Source organism: Lissotriton vulgaris, chromosome 5 (assembly GCF_964263255.1).
Source record: "Lissotriton vulgaris chromosome 5, aLisVul1.2, whole genome shotgun sequence".
NCBI lineage: Eukaryota > Metazoa > Chordata > Amphibia > Caudata > Salamandridae > Lissotriton > Lissotriton vulgaris.
Window position 1 is genome coordinate 1,278,424,635 of NC_141693.1, and position 21,171 is coordinate 1,278,445,805.

General features: G+C 44.6%; 1 protein-coding gene across 2 annotated transcripts in view; it reads right to left on the bottom strand.

Annotated features, from left to right (window-relative positions):
- Positions 1-3,829: 3,829 nt before the first annotated feature.
- The window catches only part of UBE2T (ubiquitin conjugating enzyme E2 T), a 146,966-nt gene continuing 129,624 nt past the window's right edge, over positions 3,830-21,171 (bottom strand). For both annotated transcript variants that reach the window (XM_086923129.1, XM_086923130.1), the window contains one exon: positions 3,830-4,400. In XM_086923129.1, the coding sequence (XP_086779255.1) occupies positions 4,281-4,400 (120 nt within the window). In that variant the 3' untranslated portion in view covers positions 3,830-4,280. The remainder of the gene's footprint in view (positions 4,401-21,171) is intronic.

The following is a 21,171-nucleotide window of genomic DNA, read 5'->3' on the forward strand; positions in this document are numbered from 1 at the left end:
CTGTTGAGACAAATAATTACTATACATGTCAAGTTCATCGACACTCCATGGAATAAAGTGCATGTGATTTGACTACATACCATTTGGAATATGCAAAATTAGGTATAAAATATACATTTTGTTCAGAGTGTGGCATTGCTCAATTCCAAGCGCAACACTCTTTCCTACAGCTGAAAATCCCAACATAGTAAAATATTAAATACAGTTAAAATTGCTGCAAGAAATTACAATATACCATGCATAATTTAACTGATATTTGCACCTGGTCTAGATTTATTAATAAAGCACTGTTTCCTCCTTGTGTACTTCAGCCAAGCAAAAATCGACAATGTTAATAGTAATGATAATAATAAAGCCCAAGTGAGCTCTGTCCCTTCTAATAACTCCTGCATTTGGTGATTATTTCACCCCAGCTAGGAATGTCCAAAATACATAATAAAGTGCTAAGTGAAATGTGCAAATTACGTCTATGTTAAAATAAATGTAAAATACTGAGATGAGCGGAGAAATTATTCACTGCTTCTTTATTAAAGTGTATGCAAGTCTTATTCACTATTGAGACCCCATGGCTGTTTCGTGTTCATCAATATAATGTATCTAGACTCCATCTGCCTAAGCTGTTTTTATCTATCGCCTCCTCGTATGTTGGGAGGGACCGTATCCAGGACTAAGTATTTTAAACCTGATGTTTCACTGTTAGGTACTAGTTCAAAATGACGGGCTACCGGATAACTTCTATCACAGTTCTTAATTGTCTGCAAATGCTCGAGTGGTGCTTCCTATATAGGACAAGCCACATGAACATTGTAATATATACACTGCAAAGTCTGTCTAGCACATACAACTACCTCTGATGTTTTTTTTATGTGGGAAGTTACCAGTAGCTCATCTTCCCTTGTGCTTTTGCCATATTGACAGGCCTTACATATACTACATTTGCTGAATCCTGTATTATTCATTTTAGTTAGCCATGTGGTTTTAATTGGCTTTCGTCTTTCAATGCGGTTATTCACCAATTCTGGTCTTCTGGCTTTAGCTCTTCAGAAAACAATTCCTGGTTTAGGTGGTACACATTTCCCTATTACTGGGTCATTTTTAACTAAATGGCAATACTTATGAAGACTGGAGCAAATTGACCCTTCTTGCTTACTAACTGTAGTGATGAGTTTTAAAAATCTGGATTTCTCTAGTCTGAAAGTTTGATTTATTCTTTTGGAACAATATTTCTTCCCTTGATCTCGGTTTGGTCTTCTCAATAGCTTTGTCAACGCATGTCGATGGGTAACCCCACTTAAGGAATCTAGATTTCATTTGATCAATGGAAATTTTCTCTTCTTTAGGCTCACTGCAATTGCATCTTACTCAAAAGGTAACCCCAAAGAGGATACTATGTACTAGATTGCGTGGATGGAAACTGGTTGCATGTAAGACCATGTTTCCATCTGTAGGTTTTCTATACAATTTGGTTTGCAACTTGTTATCAATAATATCCTTAATGTAAATAGTCAAATCCCAACAAGTGACCTGTTTTACTGATTACACTGCTGAAATGTAAGTTGAGATCATTCTTTTCAATTTGGTTAAGAAACATTCTTGTGCTCTCCTCAGAACCTTTCCAGACTATAAAGAGATCATCAATAAAACAACCCCAATGTGTTTGTTATGCTCCCGTATATCGTGATAACTGGTTCGGACCACCTGCTCCTCCCATCAGCCGAAATGCAAATTGCGCAACTGGGGGCGAAGCCGGTGCCCATAGCCATACCATGTATCTGATGGTAATATTCACTGTTGAAAATGAAGTAGTTACTGTTTAAGCATCGATCAACCATGGTTAGTAGCATTTAAGTGTGTTGCCACTGCGCTTAGGCCATCTTGATGTTTAATGCTGGCATGTAATGTTTTCAACATCAACTGCAATCAAAACATACTTTTCTTCCCATGGAAAATCATACATCATGCGGTATCTTGCACATATGATCGAAGATTTCGAACAAATTCACCTAGAAATTGATCAACATATTTAGATGTGCTCTAAAATGTACTTCCTATAGCAGAAATACTGGGGCAACTTGAGGGGTTCTCAAGGTCTTTGTGGACTTTGGGAATAAGATACATAACTGGTGTTACTGGGTGCTCTGTTTTGAGAAACACGTATTCTTCATGACTAAGAAGCCCACATCCCTCCAACATTGAGGTTCTGATGTAAATGTTATCTGAGCTGCTGTCATCACTTCTTTATTTATAAAAATATAATACAGACACACAAATATACAAGTATGGAATTGGTTAAAATTTTAGATTATGCAGCACTTCTCCTCTAGTACCAGTGACTGCTTATATAGTAAAACAACGTATTTTTCCTCAACGAAGAAGCAATATTCTTGAGTATCAGGATATCAAATATTAAATCCTGGCAGACTGAATAAAAGAAATTGAAAGAAATTAAGTTTTTAAAATTTATTTGGTGAAAAACATGTCCCATAATGCAGCAGTTGGTAGGGAGATTCCAGTCCAATGCCTCAGTTGCTTGTGATTATGGTACTTGCATAGGTGAGGAAACCCCGCTTGTACACCAACACTTTAAGCCCAAGCGTCTAGAAAATGCATTAACACTTGGAACCATGGTCAATGTTTTTTTAAATACAAGTTGGCTAGCAGTTTTAACGAGTTCCGGAAAAAAATCTTGATCATGTGTCAGGGAACCTTGCTATACATACAGAGCTTTAGTGCTCAAATGGTAAACATAAATGATGGTTCAAAAAAACTGTCCGGCAAGGTTAGCTTATAAATAGTCGTTATCCTTAGATGTTCAAGTACATGTTCATGTGAAGGTATGATGTCCCAATGTGCTAGCATTATAAGTCTTAGCCAACACTATTGTATCATTATTATGAACATCTTGATTATGATTATTAATATCAATACGAATTCAGATAGAATTGTATGAATGCAACGCCATTAGCAATACTATTGCATTAATAGTCACCATTTTGAAACGTTCAAGCAGAGGTTCATGTGAATGTATATTGTCCCGTATTGTGAGCATTCAAAGTCTCAGTTATCACGGTATAATCATTACAATAAACATACAGATTAGGATTAATTCACACAGAATATAAAATAAAGGCAACACAGTGTTCATCTCATAATACATATCTTCCATTCTTTACTAGTGCTCTGAAACGGTAATGAGGTCATTACATGCTATGCATAAATTAATCTTCTTTATCGATCATTCAGATAAATACTTAACTCATGAGCATGACTCCACTGATGTAATCATCAAACGTTTTTCAGTCATCCCAGGTGTGAAAGTAACATTAACCATAATTTAATACGCACTAAAATAAATGCTACAGCAAATAGCAGATTGCCTCATGATGTGTTATTGCTTATGACATCAAGGCAGACTTTAATAGCAGTATTCCATTAATTTCTGCTACCCAGCAAATTCTCTTTTGTCTGTAATTCCCCAATGGATGAGTCCTACCATAATACTTTAGTACATGTCATATTGACGCCCTGGGCTATGATCCACATTCTAACTACGTTCAATGCCGAACATCTAAGTGTTCCAGTATAAGGTTAAAGCCCATTGATCAATATGCTCCAGCAATTATCCTTCCGAGCCATACTAAAAAAGCAAATAATACATCTAATGGCTATTTTAAAACAGACAACACCACAAAATTCGCAAAAAATATTACCTGCAGATAATCCACTCCAGAACTGAATACTAATCATCAACAAAGTATAGTCCTGCTCATTTAAGGATTCAGGAAGTACAAAAATGAACATGTACAAAACATTCAGCAACGCTTCTCAGTGTGCTTCAAAAACACTTTATTAAATAAACGTCACAAACACAAAAATATGACAAACCAACAATAACAAAAACAATTACACTGTAGTGACTACACATATTGCAGGCTTCCTATGCATTTTAACAAAGGGAGCTTCATCCTAGTAACATTCATTGCGCTCTTCAAATTCTGGGCCTCTACTTTTGCCACCGTTCAGGTAACAAAAAAGATGGCCTTTCATCCTCTTCTAGGAACAGGCACTCTCAAGAGAAACGAGAATCGAAGCGTGGCTTCATAAAGCAGCATTATATTACAATTAGAACTAGAGATAGTACAATGTTTAACTTGTAATCTTTTGGCTACGCTTTAGTCATGTCAGAAGAAATCTTCTATTAATTTTCCAACAGCAGGCTTTGTCTCGGGTGGCAAAAAATATGAAGGCCATTCACGCTGAACAAAGCCTCATTCACACCATCATGGTTCCAGACAGGCTTTTTTAGCTTTCCCATCCACAAGGGTTGCTGGTCTTTTTTGGGATTCAGAGGAGGTGCACACACCTACAGGGATCTCCACTTTGGCAGACGTTTCCAGATTCTAAACAAACAATGAGACAGAATTAAATAAAATCATTGGTATTCATATCATTTAAAAGTGCGCTTATAAGATTGGGCATGTCCTGTTAGATAATTAATGCAGGAAGTGCGGAAAGCCAGAGGTAATTCTGGCACAAAGTTCCAACAATTGGGATGCTTTTTACTAATATTTGCATAATTTACTCTGCTAATAGCTTGGCATGATAGCCCTTTTGACATGTCCAAGTCTTAATTACGGCTTTGTTTTTGGCTACCTGCACTGACGTGTTACAGGAAGAATGTTAAGACGTTAAAGGTAGCACGGAATCAGGGCACGAGTCGGGGGTACATGCGGGTGGACGGCGTCGACCCACTATTTTCACAGGGTGAACGCCGTCCACACTGCAGAGAAGTTGAGCCCTACTAAATGTGCTGCACTCGCCCCGGTATAATTTCCAAACACTGGGACACTTTCAGCAGCGCCTGCACGTTGTCTGCTTTCCATATGCAATAAGTAACAACGTGCAGGCGGGGATGGGCATTTCCTATTTTAGACTTCTGCTGGGACCACAACAAAGGGCGAATTTGAGGGGTCGCAAGGCCTCTTTTTGTTCGGTCTCATGATTGGGAGCAGTCAGGAGCCTCACAACTAGAAACACATGCAGTAGAGGGGAAACAGAGGTTAGTACATCACACATACTTAACGGAGGAAGTTTTTCACTTTGTTCAGGATCTGTTTACTAGATATGCATGCACTGTGTTGGTCTCTCCCAGTATTTACACAAAATAAATGTAATTTATATAGCCCCTAAGGAGCCATTGAAATAATTTAAGTACCACTATTTTTTCTTGTATAGAGCTACACATCCTAAAGCAGGGTGTCAGAGCACTTTAACCCCTTCCCTGCTGGCCCGTTTCCGCCCCCGTGCGATAAACAAACGAACAGGGGCGGGCCATGACGAACCCCAGCCGTCATCAGCACACGAGCACCGTAGTGCATGACGGCTGGGGTTCGTCACCAGCATGGAAGGGGTTAAATGACATGTAAATATTAAAGTCGTGGCTTGTGATGCCACTTCCTAAAATGTCAGTTCCGGTAATTCCACATGTAATGCAATGCTCCGTGATGTCATGGCCGTGATGTCACTTGCATACAGACTATCTAGGTTAGTCCCCTCACTTATTTTTTAGGACGTGTGCCCTGCAAGGAATAGATAGCTAGCAAAAGTGTAGAGGAAAAGCCTATTGTGAGTGCTTATGTAGGATGACAAACTTAACAGACTAAGGTAAGTATATGAGAAAAGACCTACCCCAGCCTTGCCTACCATTGCAAGAATGAGAGTAACATTGCAAACTGGACGGCTTCTAGTTTATCTAAATGTGCATGCATGCAAGGGATACCTATCTCGAGGGAGGTTTTCTGTTCCGAGCTGTCCGCCCTTAAGAGCGGCTCTCCCCTTGATCCCATGCCTATCCATGTCCTCAAGCGGTTTACTGACACCATTGCCGCCCCCGCAACGGCCCTGCTAAATGCCTCTTTCAACCAGGGCGTAGTACCACCTAGCTGGAAGCAGGCGATGGTAAAGGCGCTATTAAAAAAAACCAGGCCTCGATCCCGCAGACCTGTCAAACTTTCTTTACTGCCGGGCCTCAGCAAGATCGCTGAGAAATGTGTCAACCGGCAGCTATCACTTTACCTTGAGTCCAATGACCTGCTGCGACGGTCTCAAACGGGCTTTCGTCCCGGGCAGGGAACTGACTTGTGTAATAATGTGGGATTGACACAGGATACAGTTCAGTAGGTAATATTTAATCAGCCCCAGCCAACAGTCAGCTAACAACTGACAAACATGGAATACAAGAAATGGGAACCTTGGTGTAATGTGGTTCCAAACTCCAGGTTCCAACATGGAACCAGTAAACCCAGGTATACAGGTCATCACACTTCTCCCTCTTAAACATTAAACAGGTTTACATGTCAAGCAATGAAGTAGGCAACAGAAAGAAAAGGAAAAGTAACAACAAAACTACCTAGACATAATCACGCAAGTGAACAGGAGGCCTGCATACTCTCACACTCTTGCGAGAATAATTTGGACGCAGATCAGGAACAGCAACAATGTCATCACATTTCCCTTTTCCACCAAAATGAGAAACGCGACTATTGTTCCAGATACGACCATCCTCCGTCTTTACAGCATTCTTGAAAATTTTCACAATGGTTCTAGGAACAGAAAACTTCGATCAGTTTTGACATCCCACAGGAGCCCTGATCTTTACAACCTCCCCCACCACGAACTTGGAGTCCTTAGCAGAATTTCTCCTATCCACATACATTTTCCTTTTCCTCTGAAGTTTCAATTCCCTTTCTCTCCATGCACCCACCCCATTATTTTTAACACCCTTGTCTGCAACCATCCATGCAGGACACAAACAAGTGTTAGGTGCTCTACCCTTGAAAAGTTCAAACAGAGTCTTTCCGGTGGTAGAGTGGGGAGAGAAACGATATGCCGAAATTCTGTTCTGTAAATCTTTTCTCCAGTCCAAATTGTTAACCCTTGCCAATTGAATGCTTTCCTTCAAAGTTTTATTGAGTCTCTCCAAAGCACCATTTGCTTCAGGGTGATACAAAGAAATCCTCTTGTGGATTGTGCCACACCTGCTGAAATATTCCTCAACTTTCCCAGAACAAAATTGTGGCCCATTTTCAGAGAGAATGGAATTCGGAAAACTTTCACGTTTAAAGACAGACTCCAAAAAGGAAATAACAGACTCACTTGTAATCTCCCTTACCAAACTAACCTCAACCCATCTAGAATACAAATCCAATAAAACCAACATAAATGGAGTTTGATGCTCACCATGTAAAGGCCCCACAATATCTATTTCAACTTCATCCCAGGGGGACCTAGGCAACCTCCTGCAAACCATAGGAGAAGACATCGTCCTCAAAACTTTATCACTTGCCTGACAAGAAGAGCAATCCCTCACAGCACGTTCCACCAACAAATCGATACCTGGCCACCAGAAGTACATTCTTATGCGTTCTTTCGTCTTGGAAATACCCAAGTGACCCTCATGAGACATGTCCACCAAAACACTTCTGAGATTGACAGGAGGAACTAACGTAGTGCCTCTCATGAGTAAACCATCTACCACTGCCAACTCATCAGCAATCAAAGACCACGGTTTCTTTAATTTTGTAAATTGTAAATTGTTGTGTCTTGTAAAGCGCACTGCTACCCGGAGGCCTCGTAGCGCTATAGACCGCTGAGGAACCCGTCCTGGCTTTCCCTGTGAGATAGTCCCTCCTGAGGGTCTCCAAGGTGAAACCAGGCATCCCCGGCGTTTGTGTGGGGCCGTTGTGGAGATGAGGCAAGCTAATGCCCAGAGTTGCCGAGTGTGCTCCTTGGTCGGAGTAGGCACCGATGCGAGAATTATCAGTCCGCTGATCCTGGTCCAAGACCCTGCCGCGTCGGGAATCGAACCCTGGTCCCGGGCCGTTCTCTGCACTCGGGTCTGCCGCCTCTAACCAGTGAGCCACACCTCTCCACCTTAAAGAACGAGTCCTACAACCTTCAAACAATTTAATGACTTCCTTCAATTCCACATCCTAACTCAGCTCTTCTCTCCAAGCACCTTCCTTCACCGCCCCCAAGGTAACATCACACACCTTTAAATCACCCTCAAAATCGTCAACCAAAGCTTCCTCTACATTTTCTACAACATCCACCAACCTAGACAGACAATCTGCCGAGACATTAGTTTTCCCTGGGATATATTCAAACTTGAACATGAACTCCTGCAAAGAAATTACCCATCTCCTTATTCTTGCTGAGATGGAGTCTAATCCCTTCTGTTCAAACACTTCCTTTAGTGGTTTGTGATCAGACCTGACGGTAAAGGAGGAACCCCAAACAAATTTCCTGAATTTATTCACAGCCCAATATATACCTAGCGCCTCTTTCTCTATGATAGAGTAATTCAACTCCGCCCCCTTCAAACATCTCGAAGCACAAGCTATTAGGACCTCCTTGTCTTTCCTCAGCTGTAACAACAAAGCACCCAGACCCTTACCGCTAGCATCTGTTACAATAAACGTCGGATCGCCTGGGACAAACGCCTGCAAATTTGGTGCATTCCTAAGATCCATTTTCACCTGATCAAACTCTTTGCTACACTCCTCAGTCCAATTGAACACCAAATTTTTACACATGATCTTCCTCAGATTAACAGTCTTATCTGCAAAATTTCTGACAAACTTATTGTAAAATTCTGCCATGCCTAAAAATGATGAAACCTCTTCTTTTGAACATGGTTCCTTCAATTTCTCAATAGTTTCAACAAGATCCTTTTTTGGAGATATGCCCTTCCTTGAGATGTGATGGCCCAAATAATCTAGCTCATTGACACCAAACTTGCACTTACTCTGACGCAGAGTTAAACCAACTTCCAACATTTTCTTCAACACAAGGCAAACCCTCTCATCATGTTCCTGTTCGTTCTTACCAGAAATGAGAACATCATCCTGATAACATCTTACCCCCGGTATTCCTTTGAACAGATCTTCCATAATTCTCTGGAATACTGAGGCTGCCGAAACCAACCCAAAAGGCATTCTTAAGAACTTGAATGCACCCATTGGTGTAATAAAACTAGTAAGCTCTTGACACTCATCTTTTAGCGGAACTTGGTGATAAGCCGAAGCCATATCTAAGGTGGTGAAATAGCATGCCCCATCTAACGTAGAGACCAACTCCTCTATGTTTGGCAGAGGGTACTTGTCAATTATTACCTCTTTATTTAAAGCACGAAGGTCAACACACAGCCGAATCTCATTATTAGGCTTCCTCGCGACCACAATTGGTGCCAGCCACTCAGTTGCTTCTACTGGTTGTATAACTCCAGTCGCCAACAACTTCTCAATCTCTTTACCCACAGCATCCTTTACCCAAATTGGAATGCGCCTTACTTTAGCAGCAACAGGCACCGCACCCAACTTCAGCTTGATGTTGTGATTGTAACCCTTTATACATCCTAGTTTATCACTGAACAACTCTTTATAGTTCTTTATAAACTTGGTCTCAACACTGTCTACAGCCTGTACTTGAATAACAGGATGAGCATTTGGATTAAGACTCACACCCAACCTTGCCTGATGAGACCAACTCAACAAACTCCCAACTCTTGTTCTACAATTTCTACCAATGTGTCCCTTTCTGCCACACACATCGCAATTGAACTTAAGGGCAGGACACTCTCTCGCATTTGCCATATGCCCATATCTCCCACATCTATAACAGGTTCCTTAAAAAGGAGTTGTGAATTTCTTATTTGACTGTATTTTAGAAATACCACCGTCAACCTCCCCTTTCAACCTTTCCTCCTCACACACCACTTTTTTCTTCCTCTCATCCTCTCTCTTCACAGCTTGACACACCACTTCTTGTGTTGATGAACAATCTGGTTTTTCATCCTTTTTCTCCTTACTTAGTTCCCCAACACATTTTAGCATGTGTTCAACCCTTTTTGCAATGCCTACAACTTCTTCAAGTGCAGGTTCATCCTTTAGCCACAACTCTTCCCTTATCTTATCACTCACACATCTCAAAACAAACTGATCCCTAATTCGTTCTTCCACTAAACCTCCAAACTTTCAACTTGAAGCCAACTTTCTTAGAGCAGTAATGTACTCCTCAACACTCTCTTCCTTACCCTGCTCTCTTAACCCGAAACACTAGATCTCCATGATTGTACTCACTTTAGGAAGATAATGTAAATCCAACTGCCTAGCACACACCTCATATTCATTCAATCCTCTTTGTTCAGCTTGAGGAATGGCCGGAAGAGTCTCCAAAATCTCTTGGCCTTCGCCGCCCAAACAATGCATCAATAAAGCAGGCTTCCTTTCACCACTCAAATTTGCACCACACACCCTTGCGTAATTTTCAAATATCTTTTTCCATTTTTTCCACCTAATCAGTGGTTCTCCTGGTTCCATCAGGAAGAAAGGAGGTGCAGTAACATTCTGCATTTTCCTGCCACAATTCCACTCAAAACTTTTACACCTGTTACACTTTAAACCTTTATCAACACAGTACCACCTCCCTTCCCTCAAAAGGTGTGCCTATTACCGTCGACAGGCTTCAAGTTCCTCACTGTAGTATTTGTCCACCAAGCTCCTCAGAGTTTCCTCTTTCACCCTTTTCCTCAATGTAGTATTCGTCCACCAAGCTCCTCCGAGTTTCTTCTTCCACCCGTTTTCACTCGTTTTCCATACTTGACCTTCTGTCCCCCTTCACTACTGAAGATGTTATCCTTTTAATGTCACGCCCCAAAGCGCTGCTTCCCCCGTAGTAATCCTCTTGAAATAACTGAAAAACGAATAAAAACGATTAAAAAAAATAATCCAAGATGGCCGCCACTAATCCATAACAAACATTCAGACTTGTTTCGAAAGTAGATTGGGCTTTCTTTTCTTCTTTTCTAAAACCAAGTCAAAATGGCCGCCACAACAATAAATGCTTCTTTCTTTGGATATTTGAGCTTGTTTTCTTCCTTTTCCAACCTAAGATGGCCGCCAACAAACAATTGCATCACTTTCTATGGGCTATCTCGCTTGCTTTTCCATTCCTGAAACACGCCCAATCAAAGATGTCCGCCACCTTTCCTTCAAACAAATCGACTTGTTTCTCAGGGAGATCACCCTCGAAAATCGACGTCAGCTACAGACTCCGTTTTTTAAAATTTTCTTTCTTAAATCATAGTAAAAGAGTACCTTTGCCGATTTTTGTCGCGTTTTCGATTATCTCAACGTCCTTCACAGTGTTTTCTTCACTGGGCCACAGCTGAACCTTGAAGATGATGATAAGACTACCTTCACCGACACAGCTGTCACGTGAGATTTTCTCCTTATGTTCAGCTATTCACCTGTTGTTGAGGCTGTCTTTCACGAGCGGATCCCATCCTCAAACGTCGCCAGTGTAATAATGTGGGATTGACACAGGATAAAGTTCAGTAGGTAATATTTAATCAGCCCCAGCCAACAGTCAGCTAACAACTGACAAACATGGAATACAAGAAATGGGAAACTTGGTGTAATGTGGTTCCAAACTCCAGGTTCCAACATGGAACCAGTAAACCCAGGGATACAGGTCATCACAACTCGGCCCTAATCGCCATGGTGGAGGAGGCCAGATGCATCTTAGATTCAGGAGGATCCGCGGCTGTGGTCCTCCTAGATCTAAGCGCTGCATTCGATACTGTGGCCCATCGTATCCTGATTCAACGTCTGGCCGAGATGGGAGTGAGGGACGTGGCTCTCAAGTGGCTCACCTCATATCTGAGCGGGCGGGTCTATCAGGTCTGCGAAGGCAACACTAGATCTGAGCCTATCCCCCTTTAGTGTGGAGTCCCGTAGATGGCTCATCTTTGAGCCCTACGCTTTTTAACGTTTACATGGCCCCACTGGAGGAGGTGGTTTCACCCTTCGGGGTGAAAATAGTGACCTACGCAGACGACACACAACTGGTCGTCTCGCTGTCTCTCTCAGAAAGTCATGGTGAAAAGTTTGCCTCCTGTTTATCAGGCATTATGTCCTGGATGTCAGGCTCCCGACTAAAACTCAATGGCACCAAGACGGAGCTGATGCTCCTGGGCAACTCGGTTACCTCTCTCCCAAAAACCATGTGGCCCCCCTGTCTGGGTGCCCCCCCCTCCCCTAAGGATGCAATAAAAAGCCCGGGGGTCTGGTTCGAACCGGAGCCGTCAATGGGAACACAGGCCAAAAGGGTTGCGGGGACCTGTTATGGCCTGCTCCGATCAGTGCGGAAAATTCTTCCGCTACTCCCGCCCAACTCCAGGAAACTTCTGGTGCAGGGGCTTATTCTATCTAGGCTAGATTATAGCAACGCCCTATTCCTGGCGGCCCCAGAGTCAACCCTCAATACGCTCCAAAGAGTCCAGAATGCGGCTGCCAGGCTGCTCACCGGATCGGCAAAAAGATCTTCTGCCAAACCTGCCCTTAAGGCCCTTCACTGGCTGCCGATCCGAGCAAGAGTGAAGTTCAAGTCCCTCTGCATTGTGTTCAGATCACTTCAGGGCGTCGGCCCCCCTATCCTGAGGGACTTGATCCGCCCTTACAAGTCGTTGCGCTCCCTTCGGTCCGACCATGGCAATCTGGTGACAATCCCGAGATCGAAGAGGGCACGGGCTGGTGGCCGCCGGTTTTCCGTTAATGCCGGTCAGCTGTGGAATGCCCTCCCAGTTGCGATTCGGAAGGAACCTAGTCTGGGGAAATTTCGGAAAGCCCTGAAAACCCACTTATCCAATCTTGACGTCTGACTTTTTGGTGCACGCTGTTGGTAGCTTTGTGTTTCTTTTAGCGCTGGGAAGCTCTAGGGCAGCCATGCGCTCTACAAATCAATTTTCATTTCATTTAATTTAATTTCATACCTTAGGGAGGGTAATTTGACAGGGCAAGGGAGGGGAGAGCCTCTCGTGCAGTGGTAAAGTGGCAAAAGAACATATAGGAAGTGTAGGCCCTTACATTTAGCTGGGAGTAGGTGCTTCAAGTGGCATTCACTTTTTGTAGCTTTATCTCAAATTGACTAATTCCTTGGCCTCATAAGAGTGTGTGAAGAAGGCTATGTACAAGTTGTGGCTTGTTTCCCAATGGAGGAACTCCACAGAGTGAGGATATGGGTTGAGATTTTATGACGTCCCACCTCCTCTGAGTAAATGTATCAGTGTTGTCCGCAATTGTGTTATTTCTTTGTGGTGGGGCTTCATGCAGTAGGGAGGGGAGAATAAGAGGGCAACTAAGCTCTGCAACATTTTAGTGTGATAACATGTTGGAGGTATGGTGCCAGTGGGGACATTTGTAGGTGTTGGAGATTCTGGGAGCGGTACACTGGGCTATCAGACCACCAGCTATTGCTTGTTGCTGAAACAAATTCATACTCTAGAAAAGGTATTGAAGAGTCACAACAGAAAGCCCTTGGAGTTAAAACTATCGGCCCGACAGGCGGAGAGACAGTGGAGAAGAAACTATTCCTCCGCAGCAAAAACCCTCTATCTCAAATCACTTGCTACTTACAAAATTGCTATTCTCTCTGCTAAAACCACCTATTTTTCCCTAAAAATAGAGGCAGCAGAAAATAAATCCAGAGAAATATTCAGCATAGTTAACAACTTGGCTTACTCTGACAGAGCTTCTCCGCAAATCCTTCCATCTCAATCATTTTGCGATCAGCTCAATACCTACTTTGCAGACAAAATCATTACCATCAAGGCTAACATCCCCCCCCCTTCACCTACTTTTGTGGACCCCCCTTCCCCCACCGTCCCCAATCGCCTCACCTCTATTCTTCCCCTCACTGAGGCCTCATTCCGCGAGATACTCCACAAAGTCAAGTCGGGCTCTCCGGCAGACATTTGTCCAGCTCGTATCTTGCAACATATTTACTCCTCTTGCCCTGAAGCCCCCATCACCTTTCTCAACAACTCACTCGCTCAGGGAGTAGTGACCCCGGCACTCAAAACAGCCTTTATAGTGCCCATCTTGAAAAAAAACCGGCACTGACCCTACCATCTCAGCCAACTACCGCCCTATCTCCCTGCTGCCCTACCTGGGCAAGGTGCTGGAACGCCATGCCACCGCGGTCCTCAGCGCCCACGTAGAGGCCAACGGTGGGTTGGCTTCCCGCCAGGCCGGCTTCCGCCCCAGACACTCAACCGAATCAGTCGTGGTGTCGGTACTGGACACCCTCAGGACGGGCATGGACAACAAGAAACACCAGGCGCTGGTGCTTCTCGATCTCTCCGCCGCCTTTGACACGGTCGACCATACCATCTTATTGTCCCGTGTCGGCGGGAATCGAGGGCTCAGCCCTGCTCTGGCTGTCCTCATTCCTGAGGGACCGCACCCAGGCAGTTCGGTCGGGTGACTTCTCGTCCACTCCTATCCCTGTCACTTGTGGTGTCCCCCAGGGATCTTCTCTTTCCCCCTTGTTGTTTAACCTTTACATTTCCCCTCTTATCTTTGCTCTTCAGCAGCTGGAGGTCACCGTGTACAACTACGCGGATGACCTCCAGCTCATCTTCGATCTGTCTACTTCCCCTTCTTCTGTCTCTAATTTTCAGTCGACTATGACCTTCATCAGGGAATGGATGAACCACAACCAGCTGAAATTGAACCCGGACAAAACCGAGCTGGTTCTCACCGGTGGTTCGTCCAGTCCCTGGAATTCTCATTTCTGGCCACTCTCTCTAGGTCCCCCCCCCTCTCCGTCACCCACAGTTAAAACATTGGGGGTTAAAATCAACAACCAGCTCACCCTCCACTCACAAATCAGCACCGTTGTATCTTCCTGCTTTCTCACCCTTCACACTATCCGCTCTGTTTCCCGTTTTTTTTCCCCACAGGCACTTAAGGTGATCATGGCTGCACTGGTCATCTCGAGGCTAGATTACGCTAATGCCATCTACAACGGCATCCCATTATATAGCCTGCGGAGACTCCAGTTGGTTCAGAACCAGGCGGCCCGTCTGGTCTATGGTCTCCCACGGTACCACCATTCCACACCTCTCCTCAAAGAGCTTCACTGGCTCCCGGTGAAAGAACGTTCCCTGTTTAAGACCGGGTGTATGGTCTTCCAGGCCCGACAAGGCACTGCTCCTGCCTTTATTGCCTCATTACTAAAGGAATACGTCCCCTCTAGAGAGCTTCGTTCTTCCTCCAAGTCCCTCCTCCTTACCCCACGTTTTAAACGTAAAAAATGGGGCGGAACCAACTTTGCCACTCTTGCCCCCACTTTTTGGAATTCCCTCCCTGATCACCTCCGCTATTCTACCCATTATCTTTCGTTCCGCAAGGATTTAAAAACCTTTCTCTTCAAACAAGCTTTCCCTGTATAATGCCCCTCCCTTCCCAAGACTGGTCTTATTATCTTCAGGTGTCAAACGAACTACTAGCGCCAAGAAACCGTACGGTATACGCTGCGCTCTACAAATGTTTTAAATTCAAATTCAAATTCAATTGGGTGGTCACACTTTTGTGCATTTGTAAGTTACAATGTTGAGCAGCTAAGCTTTTACACACAGATGCAGATGATATGAAGAGAAATCAGAAATTGGACACACCCCTGGTTTGAGCAGAGAAAAGTAAAGAGAGTCCACTTATTTCTTTTATGATCCCCAAATATGGAAAATTTGTCTCAGAGATTAAAACTCTTATATAAAAAATAAAGCCAAATGCAATTCTATTAAAGTGCGCAAAACGGGAAAAATAAAATAAAAGTAAAACTGAATGGAGTTCAGAGTCTGCATGAGTTGGAGGATGACTGCTGTGAATGCCCGCAAAGTAGTCAAATATATCAGAAAGACTTACCTGGAATCCTAGTTCTCTTCCAGGGGTATACTCATCAAAGTCATAAGCACTGAATAGTACCGCCCACATGCGGGATCCCGGAGCAATAGCAAATAATATGCATATATCTACATATATACACATATAAATACCCATATACATAGATAATATGCATTTATTTATTTATTTTATGTGCTTCTATAGCGCCTGACTAAATCCCCGAAGGGATATCTCTGCGCTTGTGATGAATAAGGATATTTGTCCCATGCCTGGTCATAAACAGAGATAGTAAATCATAAGCTGATTAATTGGTAGTGAAAAGGTGGGTCTTAAGGATTTTGCTAAAGGATAAATGGTTGGTGATGAGTTTGAGTTGAAGGGGAAGGGAGTTCCAAAGGACGGGTCCTGTGTGTGCCAAAGCACGACCTCCCTGACGAGATTTTTTTATTTTAGGGACCTGTAGTAAGTGAAGATTACTCGATCGAAGTGATCGGCCTGGTACATAGGGTAAAAAAGCTTTAGTCAAATATTTGGGGCCCTTTCCTATCAGGCACCTATGAATGGTACACAGGATTTTGAACTTCGTGCGTTGCCGCACTGGCAGCCAGTGGAGTTTAGCTAGTAGAGGGCGGGAGGGAGTTCTAGATGGAACATTGAGAACTAACCTCGCCGCCGTATTTTGGACTACTTGTAATTTGTTTAATTGGCCTTCATTAGTTGACAGAAGAAGGCCATTGCAGTAGTCCAATCTACTGATCACTAGTGCTCACACATGCTCTGGTTGATCACCCTGTGGCTTGTACTGGGGACCTGGAGAAAGATCTGGAGAGCCTGCAATCCTGGCTTCTTGCCAGATTAAATGAGCTCGCTCCCTTACAGTCACCCAGGTCCGCTGCTCGACGGGTTTCTGCCCCCTGGTTCACGGAGGAATTAGCCCATGCCCGTAGGCAATGTAAAGTGGCGGAGCGGGCTTGGAGAGTCCAGTATGAGCCCGAGGCCAAACAACGGTATAAAACCATGATGAAGTCATACCATGAACTAGTCCTTCAGAGCAAGAAACGGTATCTTGCCAAAAGGATTGACGATGCTGCCAATTCCTGCAAGGAGATCTTCTCAATCGTGCGCGAATTCACTAGCCCCCGGTTCATCTCCACTCAGGGTGCCCCAGCGGAGACCTGGGCCAACACTATTGCCAATTTCTTTACCACCAAAATTAGGCAAATCCAGGTTTCATTTCCGCTGAGAGCCCCAGATGATGTGTCTGCGGTGCCGATCGAGACAGCTTCTCTGTCTCCCTCAGGCCCAGCTCTGCTTGATTTTCCTCCCCTCTCGGCTGCCACATCTTTAGCCTTGATGAGGAACCTTAAGTCGGGCTCACCATTAGATCCGTGCCCGGCAAAATTTCTGGCAAAAATGGCAGATGCTATCAACCCCATAGCCAATCCCATCCTTAATTTATCCCTGAGCGAGGGCTTTCTGCCCCAGACCTGGAAGCAAGCCATGGTCATCCCTCTGATTAAGAAGCCCAATCTTGACCCAGAGGCACCCTCCAACTACAGGCCAATCTCGCTCCTTCCAGCACTGACCAAGATCTTGGAGAAGCACGTGCACAGCGTGCTTTCCAACTTCCTGGAGTCTTAATGATTTACTTCATGAATCCCAATCGGGCTTTCGCTCCAACTTAAGCACCGAGACGGCGCTCCTGGAAGTCTCGGAGATCGTAAAAGAGGTGCTGGACATGGGAGGCAGGGTGATGTTAGTTATGCTAGACCTGTCGGCGGCGTTTGACACCGTCCCCCATGAGGATCTCCTCACCAGGCTCCGTGACATCGGGCTAGGGGGGACGGTGCTCAACTGGTTTTCTTCCTTTCTGGCCAACCGCCGCCAGACGGTCTGGGTCCCACCCGGATCCGCCGAGATGCCGCCATTGGGAGTCGGAGTGCCTCAGGGCTCTATTTTGAGCCCCACTCTATTTAACATCCTTATGACCCCTCTGGCGACATTGGCGGAGTCCTATGGGGCCCGGATCGTCTCTTATGCTGACGACACTCAGCTCCTTTTCACCTGTCGCAAGAGCGAAGAGTTCGATGGAGAAAGGATCCGTGAGTGCCTTGGGGCTGTTTTTAGCTGGTTTTCACACAACAGCCTTAAGTGCAATTCGGACAAATCTGAAATACTATTCTTCGGATGCCCATCAGAACCAGATTGGCAAGGATGGTGGCCTGCCGACATGTTCCCTCCCACACAGTCCTCTAAGTGGGCTAAGAACCTGGGAGTTAAAATTGACAACGAGCTTTCGCTCAAATCCCAGGTTTCCACTCTTACGGGAACATGCTTCGGGATTCTCAGAATGTTGCGCAAGTTTTTTCCCCTTCTTTCGGAGCAACATCGGAGGATCACTGTTCAGGCCCTTATAGGGTCCAGATTGGACTATGCCAATGTCCTTTATCTGGGCTTGCCTGAGTATCTCCTCCAACGTCTGCAGGTCACCCAGAATGCTGCTGCGCGTGCCATTTTTGGCCTTCATCGTCGCACTAGCGCCTCTAATCTCCTTGTATCCCTCCACTGGCTTCCGGTGCGGAAGAGGATACTGTTTAAGGCCATGACCCTTGCCCATAAGGCCTTGCATGGTAATGGCGCCAAGTATCTCCAGAGGAGGCTGGACTTCTATCGACCTGCACGATCCCTCAGGTCAGAAGCCTTGGCTTTGGCTCGGGTACCACGCATTAAAAAGGCTCGGCTAGGCGGCCGGTCTTTTAGCTTCCTTGCTCCTCAGCTATGGAACTCGTTACCGTTGTCCCTGCGAAACACCGCAAATCTGCTTGTCTTCAGGAAAGACTTGAAAACCTGGTTGTTTGCTGGATAATTTATCCCCTCCTTTGGGCCCCGTTCTGTTATTGTTATGTTTCTTGCTCTTTTCCTTGGTCTGGAGCTCAAAGCGCCGGGACACTCCTTTGGAGTAGCCGTTGCGCTATAAAAGTCCCATTTTAACATAACATAACATAACATAGTGCCTGGACTAGGGTTTTCCTGTGACTATCGGGTATATAGGGGAACACCCTTTTCAATAGTCCGATGGCTCTAAAGCAGGTGCCCGCAACTTGGTTGACATGATGTTTAAAAGTCAAGGCTTGGTCAAATAACACCCCCAAGTTTTTGACAGTCTGCTTTGGGACAGGAACTGGTCCTAATTCTGTGGGCCACCACTCCCCAGACCATAGTGTTGCCCACGTTGCATTGTAGGCAGTTCTCAGCCATCCAACATGACACAGCCCTCATGCCTTCTGCAAAGGATTTTTGCAGGGCAGGTGTGAAAGTTTTAAAGGGGAACAGCAGCTGGGTGTCATCAGCGTAGGATATCGGGGTAAACCCATATGGCCTCTCTAAGTCGGCCAGGGGGGCCACATACACATTAAATAATGTGGGGCTAAGGCATGAGCCCTGTGGCACACCCCTGGTGAGCTCCCTAGAGATGGATTTATGGGAGCCCAGCCTGACTTCTTAAGAGCGGCAGGAAAGGAAGCTTTCAACCCAAGACAGGGCCGTCCCTCCCAGCCCTACACCCCTCAGACGGTCGAGAAGCACTTCATGAGACACCGTATCGAAAGCAGCAGACAAATCCAACAGCACCAGAATCATAGACCCCCCACTATCCAGTGTCAACCTGATGTTATTGGTCACTTCTAGTAGGGCCGATTCGGTGCTGTGGTTTGGCCTGAACCCGGATTGAGAGGGGTCCAGGCCTTCTGCTGCTTCAAGGTGATTCAATAGGTGGGTGTTAACGTGCTTCTCGTCATCTTACCGATGTAGGGTAGGAGGGAGATGGGCCGAAGGTTGGACAGGTCTGTCCAGGGGGAAGCCGCCTTCTTCCTAATAGGGTTTACCACCGCTATCTTCCATTCCCTCGGGACTTGTCCTTTCGTCAGTGAGGTGTTCATAACTGACTGGATGGAGGGCCCCAAGATGGAAATCAAAGGGGCCACCATTTTAGCAGGAAGGTGATCATTCGGGGAGCCAGTTTTCATGTGGTTAATGAGGAGTGGGAGATCTGAATCACTAACTGGTGGAATAGTAAGAAAGGTGTTTTTAGTCTGTGCAGGGAGTGCACATGGGGGGAGGGGCCTGTTACTGTGCCTTGTGAAGCCAGGATTGTATTATAAATCAGATTTATTTTGTCCTCAAAGAACATGGAGATCTCATCACACAATGTCTGTGAGGCATCGTCAGGGCTCTCACTAGCTGATGGTTTTACAAAACTTAGCAAGATTTTAAATAATTCCCTCGGACAGTTTCCCGCCTCTTCTAGTTGTAGGGATAAATTATTTTTCCTTGCAAGTTTTATATTTTTATAATACTTTGACTGAGCTTCTAAAAACATTTTCCTTTCTTGCTCATTTTTTGATTTCCTCCATGCTTTTTCTAACCTCCTACATTTCTGTTTTTCTTTCCTGAGGTCAAGTGTATACCACTTTTCTTGTTTAGTAGGAGGGTACTGTTTATGAAGTTTTAACGGGGCGAGAGAAATCGATAGCTAACTTAAGAGATTTATTGTACTTTTCCAGTGCCTCTTCAGCTGAGTCTACTTCGGTGAACTGAGGTTGTTGCCAGTGTTCACGCAGATTCTCAACTGATATTTTATGCCATTGGCGACGAAAAATAGGAGGAGGTGGTGTTCTGGATTGTCGTTTGGTGGGTCCTGCCAGATAGAACTCAATCAAAAAGTGATCGGTCCAATGGATTTCTGTAGCAGGGAGGCACCTGATTTTAGTGCAGTTGGAAAAAATAGAGTCAAGGGTGTGACCTGCTGTGTGAGTTGCCCCACTATTTTTTTATCTCTAATCCAAGATTGGACAGATCTGCTGTTAATTGTATTGATTCATGATCTTCAAGGTTGTCCATATGTATATTAAAATCTCCGAGGAGAAAAAAGTCCTCCTTAGCTCTAACATGGGGGGCCAGTAATTCCAGAAGAGACAGAGCAAAATCTGGATTCTGTCCCGGTGGGCGATATATTAATGCGCCCTTCCATGAGATATTGCTGGTCAGGTTAATTTTGAATATCATGAATTCCAAAAGAGGGGTAGAGCTCTGTTCTATCATTGCTATCTTAAAGGTGTCTTTAAAAATGATAGCTAATCCTCCTCATATACATATGAAGCCTGAAAAACACTGTATTAGGCTCCAAAACTGCCATTATTGCATGTAAAACTTTTACATTTGACCAAATAAAGACATATACGTCACCATATATGATGTATGTAAAAAGAAAACTGCCCTGAGTTTCTTTGAAACACACAACCTTTATTTTCAAAGGTAACAGGCAGGATCATAGAGGCAGGTTTAGCCTAGACAGGCTGCATAGAAAACCATTGGAAAATTGGCGCAGTGCCTTTAAGACCTCCAGGCTCCGATCATGCACCACAGG